The following is a 21,181-nucleotide window of genomic DNA, read 5'->3' as shown; positions in this document are numbered from 1 at the left end:
ACTCTTCAAACTTAGTGTTTACAAAGTACAAAGAAGAAGAACCATGATAAACATTCTGAATTTATTTCATCCATCCATTCATTTTCAAAATAACTTTTACTCATCTTACCATATGAAATATAACTTACTTCAACAATTATTATTTATTTTTATTGTTATTACGTATGGAGTATATTGTGAATAAATTGAGAACAGGAAGTGAACAAAAGTTTTAGCTACTGCTATGTAAAGGAAAAGGAGTTGGATTAAATAAGCTCTGCTTCCTACTCCTTTTTGAACACGTTGAATACAGAATCTGGAAATTGTGATTTATCATGTTGTATGCATGCATGTTCCAAATAAACTCAAACTCAATGTCATTGTTTCAGTTTCTGTGGAGATTGGGTAATAGAGTTTAGTTTCAGTTTATGTGGAACATCCATAGGATACAATGTAGTGCATCACATATTTCCAGTTGTTTCATTAGAGGACGTCCGAATAGGAGTAGGAAGAAGCGGAGTTTATTTAAACCCACCCCTTTTCATTCCATAGCAATTTTATCCCATTTCCTTGTTCTCTGTAACAGAATAGTAAATAAATAAATAATATAGAAAGTAAACAAATACTAATATTAAATACATAATCTTTATCTAAAAAAAAAAAAAAGGGTTCAAGATGTTCATAATTACTGTTCTGTGTACTTTGTGATCACTTGTCGTTTGAACAGTCTTTTAAACTGAAACATATTAGTGCTTTGTTTATTTGCTTAATCCCATATACAGAAATGCTAAAGGTTTTGAGTGTTGTACGTGCATACAAATGTTTTCAATTAGAGTTTCCTCTAAGGTTATATTTCTCTCAGAACAAAGACTTTGGCATATTATTTCAAATTGGGGTATTTAAAGGGTCCCTTCGATGCATTTTATTTTGCACTGAGCTGACTGAAGCAGAACGTTAGTGGATATAAAAAGGTAGTTGTATTATTCACTAAAATCAAGTGGTGAATCTTCTTTGAATTTGAATTAAATGTGGAAAGTATCTGCATTCATTTTTAGATCGCATTTGACTTTAACTTGTGTACACTCTGCTGGAGTCTCCTAATTAATGAACAATACATGTTTTAGTTGTTTGTCAAGGGCTCTTTTAGTGCCCTTTGCTGGAAAATGGTGTACCAGACAGAGAACTGATCAAAATGAGCACTTTTCATCTAATAAGTGAAGAAAACATAGCGTTATCATCAATGAATGAAAACCCAAACATGGTCAGTTGTTTTTGTTTTATAATAAACAGTTGGACGAACACACAATTGGCTTTCCTTGCAAAACATTAACGATGATGGCGATGACGATACGGGTGAGATGTTTGTGACAACTTTGAGCTCCTTCGAGTTCGCTTGTGATGTCGCTGCTGGTCCATTAAAAACTGCAAGCGCTTTAGCTTGCAGTGCATTGTCTGATTCTCTTCTGACGTTGCAAGGAACCTGTGAGTCTCCTCATCTATGGGCAAAAAAAGCAGTAACAATAAATAGTACTGCAATGCTGTAGTGCAGGGGTGGCCAACCAGTCAGAGACCAAGGGCCACATTTTATACTGTGTACTGCAAAGAGCCCACATCATACACATGGGTGGGCGCGCGCACACACACACACACACACACACACACACACACACACACACACACACACACACACACACACACACACACACACACACACACACACACACACACACACACACACACGACAGATTAATTGTAAATGCTACACACCAACGTGACAGAGGTGAAGACTTGGGCGGGCCGAACTGTAGTTTGGACACCCCTGCTATATTGTGATGGCAGTTCAGAAAATAAGACTGCGCTCACCTGTAGTTTCAGCGAGGTTCTTGGCCTTGTCTTTGTGGTCGTGCAGAGGGGGGTCAGAAGCATGACAAAAGGGATTTTCCTGGGCCGTCTGGTATCGTGAAGCAGCTCTGAAGAGGTCGTCAAGAATTTGCATAATAATGGCAATTCCTCGTCGAGGATGGCTCAAGCCGCTTCGGCTGCACGGCGCCAGCAAACCTGTTTGGACGAGAGGTATTGAGTTGATGTCACTACTTTGGTTATTGGTGAAAGTGTATTCTTTACATGTGTTGCACAACATTTGCTTGGAACAGTGGTGGATGTAGCAAGCACGCACCATTTTGGACGGCACAATTTTACCCGAAAACATATTAAAACTGACCTCCCCCAAAAAGGAAGGTGGACAGTGAAAATACGACTTAGAACAATGACTAATCTCCAAAATCTTAAAAAATTTGTCACATATGTATTTTTGAAGTAATATAACCAGCAGCGGCACTTTTACATGAAACAACTTTAACACAGTTCATCCCCACTGATGGACAGGTGGGGGTGGGAGTGGGTTGATTTTTTTATTTATTTGGACCAGTGGTTTTGGACATTAGTGGCTTGCTACAGCACAGTTTGTATGAGTCTGTTGTTGCAAGTGTTCTTTTTTAATCCATAGTCATGTTTAAAGCAGCCATGTAGTGTGTCTTCTCGTGACCTCCTTGCTTTTATCTTATGTCACGCTAGTAAACTCTTTGTTTTGTCTTAAGGGCTCCTGATTGTCGGCTTACAGAGCTGTTTCGGCCAGTTCCTTATCTGTTTTGAGAAGCAGCAGCGCTCCTTTCTAGGCGAGAGGGGCTGTTTTCGCTCTACATAAAGTGACTCTTTTTGTTTGGATTTAGACCTCTTCTTGCTGACGCTATTAATAATAATAATAATACCTGGGATTTATATAGCGCTTTTCTTAGTACCCAAAGTCGCTTTACATGTAGAATCCATCATTCATTCACACCTGGTGGTGGTAAGCTACTTTCATAGCCACAGCTGCGCTGGGGTAGACTAATGGAAGCGTGGCTGCAATTTGTGCCAACGGCCCCTCCGACCACCACCTATCATTCATCATTCAATTCACCGGTGTGAGTAGCACCGGGGGCAAGGGTGAAGTGTCCCGCCCAAGGACACAACGGCAGCGTTTTTTTTTTTTTGGATGGTAAGAGGCGGGGAGAAAACCTGCAACCCTCAGGTTTCCGGTTGCTCTACCCACTACGCCATGCCGCCCCTATTGTCGCATTGTAAGGGCTGGTCCCCTAAAGCTTTAGTAAAAAATCTTAATATAATATCATTCTGTCTCTGGGGTCCTTTTTACTCATTATACTGTATATGTCATACAAAATAACTTGGGACAATAAGTGTTTTATTTCCTGAGAAAAAGACTGGTCGCACGCAACAGTAGCGCAATGAAAATGAAAGGCAGAAAGTGTTTATTGCATCGTGCCTTTACTCAGCAATTAAATACAAGCGGTCACAAAAATAGTCTTTAAAGTCTTTGAAGTATTTGCCAGAGGAGTGCCGCTTCAGACATACAGGGCACAAATGCGATGAGGTCTGGAAGCGTGCAGAACAACAACAGCCTTACCTAGCTGAAGTCATGACTAGCGATAGTGCCTAGCATACAAAAAGTTGGGAGAAATGCTTCCCTGTTTGCGGAGCATTTCCATTTTGGACCGCCGCTTGTTTTTTTATGGGCATGTGTTACATTGAAGCAATACAATTAATAGAAAATAAACCCGGCTAATTGTGGAGGAGCAGTTGCACTACAGCCGGCGACACATACGTGCATGTGCTGTACCCCCTAAACCTATAAACCTAGAGGAACCACTTAATTACTCAACTATTACTTTAATTTGACTCTTTATAATTGTTCTGAACTCCTGTTTTTCATGCCAATTGCTGTATTCGTCAGAATAATGTTGCTAGTCCATGGCTAATTTCACATTATAATTTTAACTAGTGGAGACTGAAACAACATTGCCTTTGCTGGTTGCAGCCAAGTATTGGACTTCATTTTGCCTCAATTATGAGATAAAAATCATCAATATGGAATACAAAGTAATCATTATGAGATAAAAAGCCAAAATTACACGATAGTCAAAATTCCGAGATAAAAAGTCTGAATTATGAGATAAAAGTCGATTTAAGACAAACAAAACCAAAATTATAAGACAAAAAGCCACTGAAAAAAACTTCCCACACAGTGTGGGATAAAAAGTCACAATTACAAGCTAAAAAGGCCAAATTTTGAAATAAAAAAGTTGAAATTATGAGATAAAAAAGTCAATCATATAGAAGTCAGTTTCCGCCACTGAAAAAATTATACCCCAAATTATAAGTCATAAGACAGAAAGTCATAATTATTAGATAAAATGTTGAAATTATGAAATAAGAAAGTCGAAATTGTGAGGTAAATAGTAAAAATTATGACATTATAAGTCCAATTAGGTAAAAAGTCAAAATTATGACAAAAAAAAAAATTAAAATCATTGTATAGACGAAATTATGTAATAAAAAAAATCATAATTATGAAATAAAAAAGTCAAAATTATGAGATAATAAAAAGTAAAAATCAGGACGAAATTATGAACTAAAAAGTGATAATTATTCAATCCAAAAAATCCAAGATGGCCGACAGCACTGTCTTTTGTTTGTCTGCTTGTCAAAGTGGTCTGAATTTCTATCTGTTTTAGTGTCTTTTTTAGCCGATCTAAGTAAATTGTACTAGTTTTAAGCGTAACAATTGATGAATGAAGGCTTACTTCCAAAAAGTGGCATTTCTGACGGCTTCTGTTGGATTTGGAAATCTGAAGGCCTTTGACCTGCTGAAGCCGGGAGATGTTTTGCTAGCTGAAATTTTGGGCTTCCACCTGCCACAGCCCGGATCTATCCTGGCCCTAGCTTGGCCTTCCGTTGCTTACAGACTGGGTCTGCTAACTTCAGACTGGATCTGCTAGCTTCATCCTGGCCTTCCATCTGCCACAGTCTGGATCTATCCTAGTCTCAGCTTGGCCTTCCACTACCTACAGTCTGGGTCGACTAGCTTCACCTTGGCCTTCCATCTGCCACAGCCTGGATCTATCCTCGCCCCAGCTTGGCCTCTTACTGCCTACAGACTTGGTCTGCTAGCTTCATCTTGGCCTTCCATCTGCCACAGCCTGGATCTATCCTACCCTCAGACTGACTAAGGCTGGGCCTCTGCTAGCCTTAGCTTGGCCTTCCAACTGTTGTAGCCTGGACATCTGAACTTTAAATATTGGACCTGGGTAGGTAGTAAAACAATTTAACAATGACTTTGACAAAAGCTCTCTATTTAATATTAATGCTTTTTCCTGGACTTGTTTTCTGCAATTGTAGTGGGGTACCTGACCAGGTGCTCCACCAACCTTTAACTCTACCGAACGCAATAACAAACACCTGGTCCTTCGAAACTACAGAATTTACACAAAGGTGATTGATATCCACATGTGGGTCAGTGCTAAATAATTCTAACCAGCTTCATTTATGGTGTATTTCTGTGTTAAATAGATGTTTTTCTCCTTCTGAAATTACTCATTTTGACATTGGGAAGCCAAGTAATGTTGTCATCGGGTTACCTTGCCATATGAAACGGAAAATCTTTGTATTGCTCTTACTTCTGCTATCAGGCAATGTGCAACCAAATCTAGGCCCAGCTTTATACAAAATCAGTACTCCTGATGAATTTAGAGCTAGGTCAGGTCTTGGTTTAATTCATTCAAATATTAGAAGTCTAATGCCAAAATTAGACTTAGTCAAAATCTGGATTCAAACAACCAATGCAGATATATTTATCTTATCAGAAATCTGGCTTAGTAAAGCAGTCTCTGACAAGGACATTGCTGTAAATGGATATAATGTCTTCCGATACGATCGTCCTCGAAAAGGTGGAGGAGTGGCTATATATAAAAAACAAATTTAATTTTTACCTTATTATCATCACTGTCAAACACTAAACAATTTGCACTCCTTGCCCTGCAGCTTGAATTCTCGCATGGCCAACCTCTCTCACAATTGTAGGGTGTTATAGACCTCCCTCTGCCTCCACTGAAGCCCTTGCCTCTCTTGAATCCTTTATGAATGGGTTAAATGCTAGTGAACTTCTCTTGGTTGGTGATTTCAATTTTGACTGGTTGACTTCCTCTTCTGATAACTTTAAAGCTGAATGCAACTCACTAAATTTACCTCAATTAATCGCTTCCCCAACTCGACCCAATACTAAAAACTCCTCAAAATCATCTTTACTTGATCTAATTCTAACCAACGCTCCCCATAAGTACACTGGTACAGGGGTGTTTGTCAATGACTTGAGTGATCATTGTACAATTGCAGCTGTAAGAAACTGCAAGCTACCAAAATCAAAACCCATTATTACCGTACATGCGAAAGAGATATTAAAAACTTTTGCCTCCCAGCTTTTATATACGACTTAGCTGCCTTTCAGTGGAACAGAGTTGCTTTAATTGATGATATTGAGATAGCGTTGAAATACTTTTATAACAAATTTCAACGTATAGTCAATAAACATGCTCCCTTTCGAAAATTTAGAGTTAAAGGTCGAAATAATGCCTGGTTTTCCTCTGCAATTGGAAACCTTCTCAAAAGAGAGAGACATTGCTTGGGCCAGGGCTCGAAAAACAAAGACAGAGGTTGACTGTCTTAGCTTTCGCCAGCTTAGAAATAAATGTACTTCGCTTGTTAAGAGAGCCAAGTCTGATTTTTACCTGCATGAATGCAAAAAACATATAAATGACCCCAAAAAGTTTTGGCAAACCATAAAAGCTTCTTTAAATCATGTGACAACCAATGACTTGCCAAGTCCTTTAATTACTCAATCTGGTACTTTGTCTGACAAGACAACTATATCAAATTGTTTTAATGAGTATTTTGTTTCTGCCGGATCCTTGTTTTTAGTCGTTTAATCTTCAATTGTCAAATGTTGGTTTAACTAATGTTAATATACCAAATACACTACAGGCTGTAAATAGACGCAGCACCTGCACTTTTGAGTTCACACCTGTATCAGTATCTGAGGTAAACAATGCACTAAAGAGCCTGGACACAACTAAAGCAGAAGGACCTGACCAAAGTGAACCCTTTTTCTTAAAATTGGCTGCTGATTTTATTGCTGAGCCTCTCTCGCATATTTTTAACCAAAATCTAACAAGTAAAAGCATTCTAAAAATCTGGAAATCGGCCTTTGTTCTTCCCCTGTTAAAAGGGGGTGAACCCACAAATATAAATAATTACAGACCAATTTCTAAATTATTGCATTTTAGCAAAATTGTTTGAGAAGATCATCAGTGACCAGCTAAAGGATTTTTTAGAATCAAACAATATTTTATCTCCATTTCAATCTGGTTTTAGAAAACAGCATAGCACTATTACAGCTGCTCTTAAGGTCCTAAATGATTTAATCGAAGCTGTAGACGGCAAGAAATATTGTGTCGCCCTATTTATTGATTTGTCAAAAGCATTTGACACAGTAGACCACAGTCTGTTAATTCAAACCCTTCATCACGTTGGATTATCTAAAAATGCAGCTGCTTGGTTCACAGACTATCTTTCCAGCAGAACACAACGTGTACAGGTGGCTGGGATGACCTCTTCATTACTGGACATTACCAAAGGAGTTCCACAAGGCTCAGTGCTGGGGCCCATTTTATTTTCTATCTACTTAAATAATCTTTGCAATAATTTGTCAAATGCAATGTACCATTTTTATGCAGACAACACCATTATTTATTGCCGTTCAACCTTCATCATTCAGGCTTTTGAGTTTTTACAGGCTGCTTTTGATGTCATCCAGGCTCGCTTATTTGATCTTAAATTGGTTTTAAATACAGATAAAAGCAAGGTAATGGTTTTCTCTCATTCAAGGGTGCTACTGGAAGATATTCCAAATATTGTAACATTAAATGGAAAACCTATAGAGCAGGTCTTAAATTACAAGTACTTGGGTTTTACTCTTGATCAGGAGCTTTCATTTAAAGCCCATATTAACAACTTGGTCTCTAAGCTTAGGGTAAAGCTTGGTTTCTTTTTTAGAAATAAAAACTGCTTTGATTGATTGAGACTTTTATTAGTAGGTTGCACAGTGAAGTACATATTCCGTACAATTGACCACTAAATGGTAACACCGAATACGTTTTTTAACTTGTTTAAGTCGAGGTCCACTTAAATGGATTCTCTCTTAAAGTCAGAAAGAAATTAGCGACTATCTTGCCCGTAATTGATTATGGAGACGTGCTTTATTTTAGTGCTTCATCTAAATGCCTCCACTCTTTGGATACTGTTTTTCACTCAGCACTAAGATTTGTTACTGGCTGTCGTAGTCTCACCCACCATTGTCAACTGTATATGAAAGCAGACTTATCTTCATTGAGATACACACATTGGCTGACTATCATTTATAAGGCTCTTTTAGGTTTAATACCTACATACTTGTGTACTTTGTTACAAAGAAAAAACAGCTCTTATGCATTACGTTCTAACAATTTGTATGTTTTAACTGTTCCCCATGTACGGACTGAATTTGGCAAAAGAGCTTTTGGCATTGCTGACCCTATGGCATGGAATGCATTGCAGACGAAACTGAAACTCACTGAACTACTTCCATTTGGAGCCTTCCGTTCTGTCCTGAGGGACAGACAGCAAGAGACGTTTGCACAGTGTCTGTGTTTTTAAAAGGTGTAAATCTTTATTGTTTTACAGTTCTCTTTTATGTATTTTAAAATGTATGTCTTAACGTATTACTTTTTTGAAACTGCTCTGTGACGTGCTGTTGACCTCTTGGCCAGGTCACCCTTGTGAAAGAGATCTTGATCTCAATGGGATTCTTATCTGGTTAAATAAAGGTTCTAAATAAGAAAGTAAACATTACGAGATAAAAAGTAAATTATAAGAAAGGCGAAATGATGAGCTAAAAGTCGAAAATATGAAATTAAGAAATCGAAATGATGAGATAAGAAAGCCACACCAAAAATGATTACCGGGCGCGGCCACCGCTGCTGCCCACTGCTCCCCTCACCTCCCAGGGGGTGATCAAGGGTGATGGGTCAAATGCAGAGAATAATTTCGCCACACCTAGTGTGTTTGACAATCATTGGTACTTTAACTTAATATATGGAAGCCTGTTCCTGGCACTGTAAAAAAACATACTAAGTTAGGACGAGAGAGTCAAAATTATGATATGACATCATAATTACAAGATAAAAATGATGATATAAAAAGTAAAAATTTTGAGTGACTTCTTATCTCATACCAAGGGGGTATTTTTTTTCAGTGGCGGAAACAGGCTTCCATACAATTGAGAGACTTACCAGAGAAAGTTCCGGAAAAAACTCCTTGAGAGTGACCAACAAAACTTTCTATGACTGCGCCTGCTTGCTTGATGGGTTGACCAGAGGAGGAGTGAGCGCTCTGTAAAACGTAAAACACAAAGTGCTTTAAAAATCCCGATCACAATGTCAACAATCCAACAAGGCTGACCTCAGTGAAGGTGGACGCGGGTAAAGGACTCTGAGGAGCAGCACTGGAGGGGTTAGTAAAAGAGACGGGTGTGCTCGCTGGTAGCGGACACGTGGGAGGCGTTGATACGATGGTGTGTGGACGAGGATGATGGGAAGATGGTCGACGATTGCACGTTACAGCAGAGGCAACAGTCTGGGGTTGACTCTGCATGCAGTATGCAGCTGGACAAGTGCTACTTGTGTCAGTGCGGGAGCAGGTCTCAGGTCTGTTTGGAGCTTCTGAGGGCTCCCTCAGCTGCAGTTTAGCCACGTCTTGAGCGGACAGCTGCAGCTGCAAAAACATTGCATTGGCACCCATTGCCAGTTTAAGGGTCAGAGGTGAACGGCCGGAAAGGAAGTCAGTGATCTGTGTGAAGGAAACGGTTAAAAGTTAGACATACTAATCATTGATTCATTACTAAAAAACAATAATAGGTTATTTAACACTTAATACCGAGCTAATGATTCTGGACAAAATACAAAATGTAGCAAAATCCTACACAAAAGCGGATGTGATTAAATTATTATAAGCCCTAAAACAGGTTAAATGCAACTTTAAAAGTCAAATTGCTGCCAAACATACAATCTACAGTACAGGCCAAAAGTTTGGACACACCTTCTCCTCATTCAATGCGTTTTCTATATTTTCATGACCATTTACATTGCAGATTGTCACTAAAGGCATCAAAACTATGAATGAACACATCTGGAGTTATATACTTAACAAAAAAAGGTGAAATAACTGAAAACATGTTTTGAATTCTAGTTTCTTCAAAATAGCCACCCTTTGCTCTGATTACAGCTTTGCACACTCTTGGCATTCTCTCCATGAGCTTCAAGCACACTTGTGAAGTGAAAAAAATTTCAGGTGACTACCTCTTGAAGCTCATCGAGAGAATGCCAAGAGTGTGCAAAAAAAGTAATCAGAGCAATGTGGCTGTTTTGAAGAAACTAGAATATAAAACATGTTTTCATTTATTTCACCTTTTTTTGTTAAGTACGTAACTCCACGTGTTCATTCATAGTTTTGATGCCTTCAGTGACAATCTACAATGTAAATAGTCATAAAAAAAAAAACGCATTGAATGAGAAGGTGTGTCCAAACTTTTGGCCTGTACTGTATATTAGATCTGAATAGAACTGATATGACTGAGGAGTTTGTTGACATCTAATTGTAACATACACAACCACAATAAACTTAAAGTACCAGTAGAGTGGAAAACAAGTTTGCTTCTATATTGAAGCTATTATCATATGTATCTGATTTATGACACCAAAAGACTTCCAAAGTTTGCGAATAAATAAATATAATCAAAATAGTATCAATCTCATGGAGATTCTCGAGCCATTTTGAGAGATAACGATGAAGCCAGTCACGTGATTGTGTGATGTAGCGCTAGGAACCAAAGGTCCCTTCCCCATCAACAACAATGCTAATCAAGCAGACTTTGTGGGAACCAACAATGATTACTTTGGGAAAAATTATGATCCAGGATCTTATATTTTTGAGCACGAACACAAAGAGGATGAGCAAAAAGTTTTAAAAGCCGAGTGATAGATGCAGTTTTATTGTGACACTATAGCATCCGCAGCATTGCTAGGGGCTAAACATATGTACGAACTAACAATAACAAACCAGAATAACACAAACACTTAGTGTTATATTTCCATTCTCGCTGGGATACCGACCGACGGAACGCTCACATAGTACAGTTTAGATAAAGATTCAATCGCATTCCTCACTAGGGTTTAAAAAAAGTTCCTGCAGGTAGCGTCTTGTGGGGTCTATTCCGCCATCTCGGGGGATGTCAAAGTCGACCAGACTGTCCGACCATGGCCACATTTGTCTACTACCAGGTAAAATATGCATGAATTATAATCTAGAATTGACTTTTAGCACGTTTGAGAAGAAGCAGGAGCCACCGGCTCAGTGTGTCAACAATAGCAGTGTAAGCTAGCATTAGCTCACTGCTATCAGTGCGCCGCTAAAATAGTCTCTCTGTGTTAGCACTTATAATAACAATATCACTCATATTTGGTTAATTTTCAGGTCACGAGTATTGTTGGCAGTTTGTGGACGTTTTTAGAGAGTATAATGAGCACTACAGAGGACCAATTGTTGGCCATTTATTTACGATTTTGAATGCATAAAGAAAAACGTGTTCTTATCTTACATAAGGATTGTGTATGATAAGGATTGTGTTTCCAGTTTTTGTGTATTTCCAGTGTGACTGATCTGATAACATGGTCAGAGTGCAGAAGAGTTACTACTGTGATGTCAATCTTCGATAAATAACCAAAGGTATTTGGAGCGGAATATTCAAAATGGCTGACTGGATTTTGGGATGTTTAAACCGTGTTTTATCATACTTTGCAGATTGTAAACACAACTGGATATGGTTTAATGGATACAATGAAGCACAAATAAGCATCAGGCATGTGATTTGGACTTAATGAAAAAGACTGAAAATTAGCCGAGGGATACTGCAGGTTATACTGTAGCAAAAGTCATTACATGTCTGCCACAATCATGTGTGTTCTTAAATGTGTATTCCACGTCTTCCATGTCGAGAGCAGTTTTGATTTGGGCTTAAACAACTCAAATGAAGGTGTTGGGCATTGTTTTATCCAGACGCATACATTTGTCCAAATGTGGCCAAGTAGACGCATTGTGGGTTTCCTGGACGTCGTCTACATCGCTAAAAAAAAACTCTAAGATTAAGATTAAAGAACCAATGATTGTCACACACACACTAGATGTGGTGAAATTTGTCCTCTGCATTTGTCCCATCCCCTTGGGGAGCAGTGGGCAGCAGCGGCGCCGCGCCCGGGAATCATTTTGGTGATTAAGGAAGAGAATCCCTCTGCCATCTTCCACTAGTTTTTTTAATATATAAATCACCCGCTTGAACATTCCCTCTTTTCTTCTCCAACTCCTCGTCGTCATTTGGGATGTCTGTTGTAATTTCTCTTCCTGATTCGATGACCCGCCCTATCTTGCCTCTGATTGGCCTGTACGTAATGTTTTGCCGTAATCTCAACCAGTCGTGACTCATCATAGTAAACCAACTAAGCAATCATTGATTTTCTTACAAATAAACCAACCAATCGTCATTGATGTTTCCCGTATATGTTGTCCCCTGCCCGTGGAGTTGCTTCACGACATAGCTTCCATTTTTCAATTAATCATTTTTAATCACTGGATTATCAAAAAACTTACTCATTACGGGAAAACCGTAGTTGTTGGCAGGTATGGCAAATAGACGGATCAAGATTTTAACACACATTGTAGGTCGGAAAAAACGAAGAAAAACTTTAAATATATTTTTTTATATTTTTACAGCGATAAAAAAAAAAAAGATTTGGTTTTGGTATTGTCATATTGTGTCTTTATTTTGGGTGGAAGTTGAAAACATGTGTTTAAGGATTGGTTTGTTTATGAAGTTTGATGTGGTTTCTGTTACTTTAAGGAGAGTTCATTGACAGTCATGATTTAGTCAATTTAATTATAGTACTTGGTAAAAGGTTTATTTATAAGGCCAAAAATAGTTATTCACTTAGTATTACTTTTTTTAAAACATTTATTCAGCATTTTTTAACTTTAGAAAAATATATGGTTGAAACCGATAATGAGGCCAAAAACATTTTAAAAAAAAGATGGGAAGTTCTCAAATGTTTATTTTGAAAATGTAATTTTGTTTATAGCTTATATGCAATCTGTTGTTGTGTTACCTAATTTGAGTGTACATAAATGAAGGTGTGTGTTGCTGAGCCCGACCTGGACATAATCTGGACTGGACCTGGTTTTAAGAACCCTTTAAACAATCTAATTTCTTTGACAACCTGGTCTGGTGACGATAATGTCCTTTATTTAAAAAAAACCAAAACATTTTCTTGAACAAAAAAGAAACTAAAATAAAATAAAAACATTTACATAGAATCTTGTAATTAATGAAAATGAGTAAAATTAACTGTTAAAAGGTTAGTACTAATAGTGGACCAGCAGCAAACACAATCCTGTGTGCTTCACGGACTGTATCCCTTGCAGACTGCATTGATATATATTGAAGGAACCAACTAGGGATGTCCGATAATATCGGACTGCTGATATTATCGGCCGATAAATGCTTTAAAAAAAATGCAATATCGTAAATTATCGGTATCGGTTTAAAAATTATCGGTATCGGTTTCAAAAAGTAAAATGTATGACTTTTTAAAATGCAGCTGTGTACACGGACGTAGGGAGAAGTATAGAGCGCCAATAAACATTAAAGGCACTGCCTTTGCGTGCCGGCCCATTCTCATAATATCTACGGCTTTTCACACACACAAGTGAATCCAAGGCATTTTTGGTCAACAGCCATACAGGTCACACTGAGGATAGCCGTATAAACAACTTTAACACTGTTACAAATATGCGCCACACTGTGAACCCACACCAAACAAGAATGACAAACACATTTCGGGAGAACATCCGCACCGTAACACAACATAAACACAACAGAACAAATATCCAGAACCGCTTGCAGCACTAACTCTTCCGGGACGCTACAATATACACCACCCGCTATCCCCCCCCACCTCAACCTCCTTACGCTCTCTCAGGGAGAGCATGTCCCAAATTCCAAGCTGCTGTTTTGAGGCATGTTAAAAAAAATAATGCACTTTGTGACTTCAATAATAAATATGGCAGTGCCATGTTGGCAATTTTTTCCATATCTTGAGTTCATTTATTTTGGAGAACCTTGTTACATTGTTTAATGCATCCAGCGGGGCATCGTAACAAAATTAGGCATAATAATGTGTAATGTGATATCGTAATCGGTAATTAAGAGTTGGACAATATCGGAATATTGGATATCGGCAAAAAAGCCATTATCGGACATCTCTAGAAATAACCCTTGTGTGAATGAGTGAGAATGGGGGTGGAGGGAGGGTTTTTGGGTTGTTGCAATAATTGTAAGTGTATCTTGTGTTTTTTATGTTGATTAAATAAAATAAAAAAGACAAAATCACATGCCTGAAGCATATAAAGCCAACTTGTTTTTCCACTCTACTGCTACTTTAACTTAAAGGCCTACTGAAATGATTTTTTTTAAAATTTAAACGGGGATAGCAGATCCATTCTGTGTCATACTTGATCATTTCGCGATATTGCCATATTGTTGCTGAAAGGATTTAGTATAGAACAACGACGATAAAGTTCGCAACATTTGGTCTCTGATAAAAAAAAGCCTTGCCCCTACCGGAAGTAGCGTGACGTAGTCAGTTGTTCGCCTCCTCATATTTTCCTACTGTTTTCAATGCAGCTAGAGCGATTCGGACCGAGAAAGCGACGATTACCCCATTAATTTGAGCGAGGATGAAAGATTCGTGGATGAGGAACGTTAGAGTGACGGACTAGAATGCAGTGCAAGACATATCTTTTTTCGCTCTGACCGTAACTTAGGTACAAGGTCTCATTGGATTCCACACTCTCTCCTTTTTCTATTGTGGATCCCGGATTTGTATTTTAAACCACCTCGGATACTATATCCTCTTGAAAATGAGAGTCGAGAACGCGAAATGGACATTCACAGTGTCTTTTATTTCCACGACAATACATCGGTGAAGCACTTTAGCTACGAGCTAACGTGAAAGCATCATGCTTAACTGCATATAGTAACAAAATAAATAAACCCCTGACTGGAAGGATAGATAGAAAATCAACAATACTATTAAACCATGGACAGGTAACTACACGGTTAATGCTTTCCAGGCTGGCGAAGGTTAACAATGCTGTTGCTAACGACGCCATTGAAGCTAACTTAGCAACCGGACCTCACAGAGCTATGCTAAAAACATTAGCTCTCCACCTACGCCAGCCAGCCCTCATCTGCTCATCAACACCCGTGCTCACCTGCGTTCCAGCGATCGACGGAAGGATTAAGGACTTCACCACGATCATCCGTGCGGTCGGTGGCTAGCGCGTCTGCTATCCGAGTCAAAGTCTTTCTGGTTGTGTTGCTGTAGTCCGCCGCTAATACACCAATCCCACCTACAGCTTTCTTCTTTGCAGTCTTCATTGTTCATTTAACAAATTGCAAAAGATTCACCAACACAGATGTCCAGAATACTGTGGAATTATGAGATGAAAACAGAGCTATTTTGTATTGTATTCAATGGGGTACCGATACTTCTGTTTCACTGGTTACGTCACGCGCATACGTCATCATCCAAAGACGTTTTCAACCGGAAGTTTAGCGGGAAATTTAAAATTGCACTTTATAAGTTAACCCGGCCGTATTGGCATGTGTTGCAATGTTAAGATTTCATCATTGATATATAAACTATTATACTGCGTGGTCGGTAGTAGTGGGTTTTAGTAGGCCTTTAATAAGACTATAAGATACAGGCTTGTATAGCAAAAAAAAAAAGTTTTACATAATGTTACTTATTAATAAATGTTTTATTTATTTACTCAAATCTTCTTAGTAACTTTTACCTGGCATTCTGTTAAACTCTCCAAAACCTCCACCATCCTCGCAGCTCTTGCACGCGAACACTGTGGATGCAAAAATAATGAGTTGGACAAAAAACAACTATTGATGCGTTTTTCTCCACTGGTGTTTTACTTACGAATAACCCGCCTTCAACAACTCCGGGCACCTGTAGGGTGAGTCTGCTGCCATCTGCAACACCTTGCGCCATTAGACTCCCCGCAGTCAGCTGCCTGTGGTAACGTAGGAATACGTTTCCATTGAACCCCGACCGGTACCATCACGTCAATGCATTGCTTTTTGAGCGCGAAGCTAGCATGGCTTACTTGTCTTCATGCAGCAGGGCGATTTTGTCTGTTTGCATTTGAAGTTGACGAGAGAGGCGCGTCCTCAAGCCCTCCAGCGTCTCTCCTTTGGGGACGAGGAGCTCCACCGGGCCGCCGATGGAGGTGGAGGTGATGAACAGACGCATGGCGGTGGAGCCCGGTGTGAAGACGGTACCCCCTTGTTTCTTTTCACAGCTTCACAATCCACGTAGAACTTGACACTATATCGTCGTGTTATCTGTCAAATGTGTTTAAAACATTTTTTTTTTAAATCAATAAATAGGGAATGTTACTGGTGACAGAGCAAGTAATGGCTTTGATTTGACCACAACAGCTTTACTCCAACAGAATATAGTCTATGGCAAGCTCCGCCCACCCTGAAGAACAGCCAATCAGAATGAGTCGACGCGCATCGTCAAAAAAAAGCAGCTTGCTTTATGCACGTCACCGCCCACTTTAGTACCTTCCTTAATATTCGTCAAGTAATTATAAATAAAGGTTTATAAAAAAAATCAGTTAGTCAATTATGAGATAAAAGTCACCAAAATGGAATAAAAAATTATCATTATGAGATAAAAAGTCTAAAATTATGAGATAAAGTCAAAATTCCGAGATAAAAAGTCTGAATTATGAGATAAAGAAACGTGGATTTAAGACATAAATAAAACCAAAAACCACTGAAAAAAAATTCCCCACACAGTATGGGATAAAAAGTCATAATTATGAGATAATAAAGTAGAAATTGTGAGATGAGAATACAAGCTAAAAAGTCAAAACGATGAAATAAACAAGTGAAAATTATGAGATAATAGTCATAATCATATAGAAGTCCGTTTCCGCCACTTAAAAAAATAATACCCCAATTAAAAGTCATTGTAAGATAGAAAGTCATAATTATGAGATAAAACGTCGAAATGATTAAATAGGAAAGTCAAAATTATGAGGTAAAAACCGCTTATATAAAGCTTTATTAAAAAAAAAAAAAGTGGTTATACATTCAAAACAAATCTGTTATTATTAAGTATAGTATTACCATGTATATTTTTCTTACATAATATGGTTTTGTTCTATTTTTAAATTGTTGCTGCTTATTTGTTGAGAATTATTATCATTATTATTATTTATTTTATTTTTTTGAGATTCCTCCAATCCTTTTAGTCACGTTTGTAATAAAAACGATTGGCAACAAATCTAGCATTTAAAAATAAGTAAATAAATGAAATAAAATAAAATACATATTAGTCAATTAGCAAAATCAACACAATCAACATAAAACTTATTTATATTTACTCCACTTTAGGATTTCAAATGACTTCAAAGCATCTACTAGTCATTCAAGTACATGTTCATTTGCTACCACAATAACAAGCATAATGTTAAACTGAACACTTGCATTGGATCCTATTAGACCCCAGGTATCAAACTCAAGGCCCTGGGGCCAGATCTGGCCCGCCACATCATTTTGAATGGCCCGTGAAAGCTTGAAAATAATATGCATCAATGAAGTACTTTATCTTTCTTTCTTCTTCTATTTTGACAGAAAAAATACATGTACTGCATGCAATTATACATATCATAAACTTTATCTATCTAATAATCTAATAGATATTATATTATTGAAACATTTTTGGGGTAAAAACATACATAAATATCTACTTAGCCATATGATTTAAAAGCAATGTATCCATCACATTGTACACTGTAAACATGACAATATATACATATATTTTAAAAACAGCTCGGTCTTCAGAATCCTACCGTAAGAAAAAAACTATGGGACCATTTTTACATTTACCGTAATACACTGTGAAAACAGGCAACCATATTGTTTATGCAAAAAAAACAAAAAAAAATGGCAGCTCAATCACCAGAATTTAACAGTAAAATAGACTGTGATCATTTTACTGTCAATTTTATAGTAAAATTATGCCATTTATTTGACCGCAACATCCACCGATTTTTTTTCTTACAGCGTACGTCACAGGTGTCAAACTCAAGGCTCGGGGGCCAGTTATGGGTCGCCACTTCTTTTTATGTGGCCCGCGAAAGCCTGGAAAAAATGGGTTTCAATAAAATACTTTTTTTAAATTTATTACATTTTTTTTTACTAAATGCATTCGTTCTGTCAATTTTGACAGAAAAAAATGCACATTTTACTTTAATATTATCTGATCATGCCAATTATATTATATACTGTATTGCAAAACTATTTTTGTGAGATAAAAACAATTAGTTAAATATCTCCTTACACCATTATTTATGATTTTAAAACAAGTTATACATAAAAAATCTAATAATCAGATGTATATGCATTTTGATTAATAATGATCAATCACAGGTTATTACCCACATGCATAATCCATCCATCCCTTTTCTACCGCTTATTCCCTTTGAGGTCGCGGGGGGCGCTGGAGCCTATCGCAGCTACAATGATCAATCACAGGTTATTACCCACATGCGTAATATAAATTAATTTTAAAAAAGCGTCCCCCTGAAAGCGGCCATTACTGCGATGTGGCCCTCAATGAAAATGAGTTTGACGCCCCTGGTGTAGGTAAAATATACATTTACTAATCAAATGCATAGGTAATGGTGTGACAATATCATGCGGCTAATCCTTATACATGTATGTTTCTTTTATTAATGTTACAAGCTGCCCTCTGAGGGGAGTTAAAACTGCAAAGTGGCCCTCAATGAATACAAGTTTGACACCCCTGTATTAGACGGTACAAGTACATTATATATGGCAGGCAATAGAACAGACCTGGGCAAATTAAGGCCCGGGGGCCGCATGCTGCCCGTTGTGCTTTTCAATCTGGCCCGCCGGACATTCCCAAATAATAATAATAATAATAATAATTTTTTTAGATCTTTAAGATGGAAACTGTAGCTGCCATTATGATGTGCAGTGATGTTTTCAAATGACCGTAAATCTTGAACTATACAAAGTATTTCAATGGTTGGAATCTGCGCTTTTGCATGATATACTAGGTACTATGGTAATGTAGTTAGCGCTTCGCTTGATTGTAAAATATGTCGATCGAGAGGGGGTGTGACATTCATATGTTGTCAATATTCAGTGTTTTATCGATCATAGTTAATATTGTAAATCCCACATTCTTTATTTTCATGTACATTTTGGGTGTCTCATTCAGTAAAAAAATCATTAATTTAATTTAATTTAATTTAATTACATTCCGTTTTTTAAGGTGGTCTGTCACAACGTTTTAAGCTTTCAATTAGACAATTATTGTGTGGTTTTGTATTCATGTTCTTAAAAATAGATATACCAGCCCCCAGACACATTTTTTTCTCAAAATTTGTCCCCCAGAGTCAAAATAATTGCCCAGGCCTGCAGTATAACAAGATGATTTAGCAAGAAAACCATTTTATTGTTCATTTTTAAACATTCCAGGTTGCATGGATGCACTGTACCTGCACATGTGTGGCTGTTTTATTTCTGACTCCCGTGTTCAGACAGTGAGAACAGGCGCTCCCTTTGTATTCCGCAGCCATCATCCCTGCCTCGTTAGTATTCATGGCCTACCTTTGGTGCGCAGCCGGGCTTTGGGGCTGCACCTGTCGTACGATGCACAGAGGAGAGGGACTCGGCTCATACGTGTCTCCTCACGTCGTCTAAAAATAGGTACACCCACAACGCCCCCGCTTTTTCCGGTCTCGTGCGTCACTTCGTCTTCGGTCCAATAGCTACCTTGCTTTTTGTGTTCTCTCACAGTGTGTACATCGGCGCCCTCGGGACTGTGATGCATGTGAGCGCCTCTATACACACATGCTTCCATTACGTTTATGAGAATGGAGGAGGGCCGGGCTACTTTACATTCTCACAGCATCGCCAGAGAACAATTCCACAGGATGTCCTGCTCTACCGAGCGTGCACAAACGCAATTCTGACGTCAGAGATCACGCAACACGCACACACAGAGACGGACACTGTGTTCCTCCTGCTCCTTCGCATTCCTCCCACCTCTCCACGGCCTCTCCTTGGCATTATTCCCCAGATGTGTTCAATCCTCTGGTATGTTGCACCTCGGCATGTTCAACACCACCGCATGAAAGGAGAGTCTTCATTCAGTTTCAGAGGCTATACGGCTCCTAAAACATTCTAAAAATGCAGTTATTGTATGGCATGGGTGTCCAAACGACAACCCGTGGGCCAAGTGCGGCCCGCCGGGGCTTTTAGTTTGGTCCGCCAGACGTCACAAGTTTAAGAAGGAATTTGCTCCGTGGCGTTCCAACCGCTTTATTTTAAATATTTGACAGTCTGATTACTCCAAATTTACTGCCATGTTGTGAAAAATGTGACTTCGTCAGGTCACGACCATGAATCTTACCGTATTTTTCGGACTATAAGGCGCGCTTAAAATCCTTTAATTTTCTCAAAACTCGACAGTGCACCTTATAACCCGGTGCGCCTAATATACGGAATAATTTGGGTTGTGCTTACCGACCTCGAAGCTATTTTATTTGGTACATGGTTAAATGATAAGTGTGACCAGTAGATGGCAGTCACACATAAGAGATACGTGTAGACTGCAATATGACTCAAGTAAACAACACCAAAATGTTATATGTTCCATTGAAAATATAGAATTTTACACACGGCGCTCAAAAATGTATCAAAATGTTTTAGTACAACTTTGGTAAACTATGAAGCCGCACCGCTTGATGGATTGTACTGTGCTTCAACATAAGAGTATTATTATGGTGTGTGTATAAGGTAAGACATGTCATCTGGCGTTTTGTTTCGCAATATTGTGCAAAAGCAACTTTTCTTACCTTCTGGTACCTGCTGATCTGTATTTGGGATCTGCATAAATCCTGAAAATTTGCGCGCGTCCGCCTTTGTAGTCCGTGCCGACCCCGTAGTCGATAAGCTTTGTCTTTTTCTTTATCTTCTTGTTATGGGACATTCATCCTCCGCTGTTGCCATTTCTAATATAAAGTAGTGTAAAATTCTTATGTATACCTG

The 21,181-nt window shown here is 38.3% G+C and overlaps 1 protein-coding gene across 2 annotated transcripts; it reads right to left on the bottom strand.

Annotated features, from left to right (window-relative positions):
- Positions 1-1,245: 1,245 nt before the first annotated feature.
- LOC133630895 (midnolin-like) lies at positions 1,246-19,756 on the bottom strand. 2 transcript variants are annotated; one of them, XM_062022723.1, is made up of 8 exons: positions 19,739-19,756; positions 16,192-16,429; positions 16,005-16,098; positions 15,871-15,930; positions 9,367-9,753; positions 9,198-9,297; positions 1,843-2,037; positions 1,246-1,475 (listed from the first exon to the last, which is right to left on the bottom strand). In XM_062022723.1, exons 2-8 carry the CDS (start codon positions 16,335-16,337, stop codon positions 1,306-1,308), a joined length of 1,152 nt encoding a protein of 383 aa, XP_061878707.1. In that variant the 5' UTR covers positions 16,338-16,429; positions 19,739-19,756; the 3' UTR covers positions 1,246-1,305. The 2 variants fall into 2 exon arrangements, with proteins under 2 accessions (XP_061878707.1, XP_061878706.1); XM_062022722.1 differs by having other exon boundaries at positions 19,627-19,743.
- Between the last annotated feature and the right edge of the window lie 1,425 nt (positions 19,757-21,181).

The sequence above is a fragment of the Entelurus aequoreus genome, linkage group LG16, assembly GCF_033978785.1.
Source record: "Entelurus aequoreus isolate RoL-2023_Sb linkage group LG16, RoL_Eaeq_v1.1, whole genome shotgun sequence".
Taxonomy (NCBI): domain Eukaryota; kingdom Metazoa; phylum Chordata; class Actinopteri; order Syngnathiformes; family Syngnathidae; genus Entelurus; species Entelurus aequoreus.
Note: the sequence above shows the minus strand (reverse complement) of the source record. Positions and strands in the feature narration are given on the sequence as shown.

Coding starts and splice junctions, on each gene's coding strand:
- LOC133630895 (XM_062022723.1), bottom strand. CDS start 16,337: ATGCGTCTGTTCATCACCTCCACCTCCATCGGCGGCCCGGTGGAGCTC. Junction 16,099..16,191: donor GCCCTGCTGCATGAAGACAA/GTAAGCCATGCT, acceptor ACGTTACCACAG/GCAGCTGACTGCGGGGAGTC. Junction 1,476..1,842: donor GAACCTCGCTGAAACTACAG/GTGAGCGCAGTC, acceptor TTTTGCCCATAG/ATGAGGAGACTCACAGGTTC.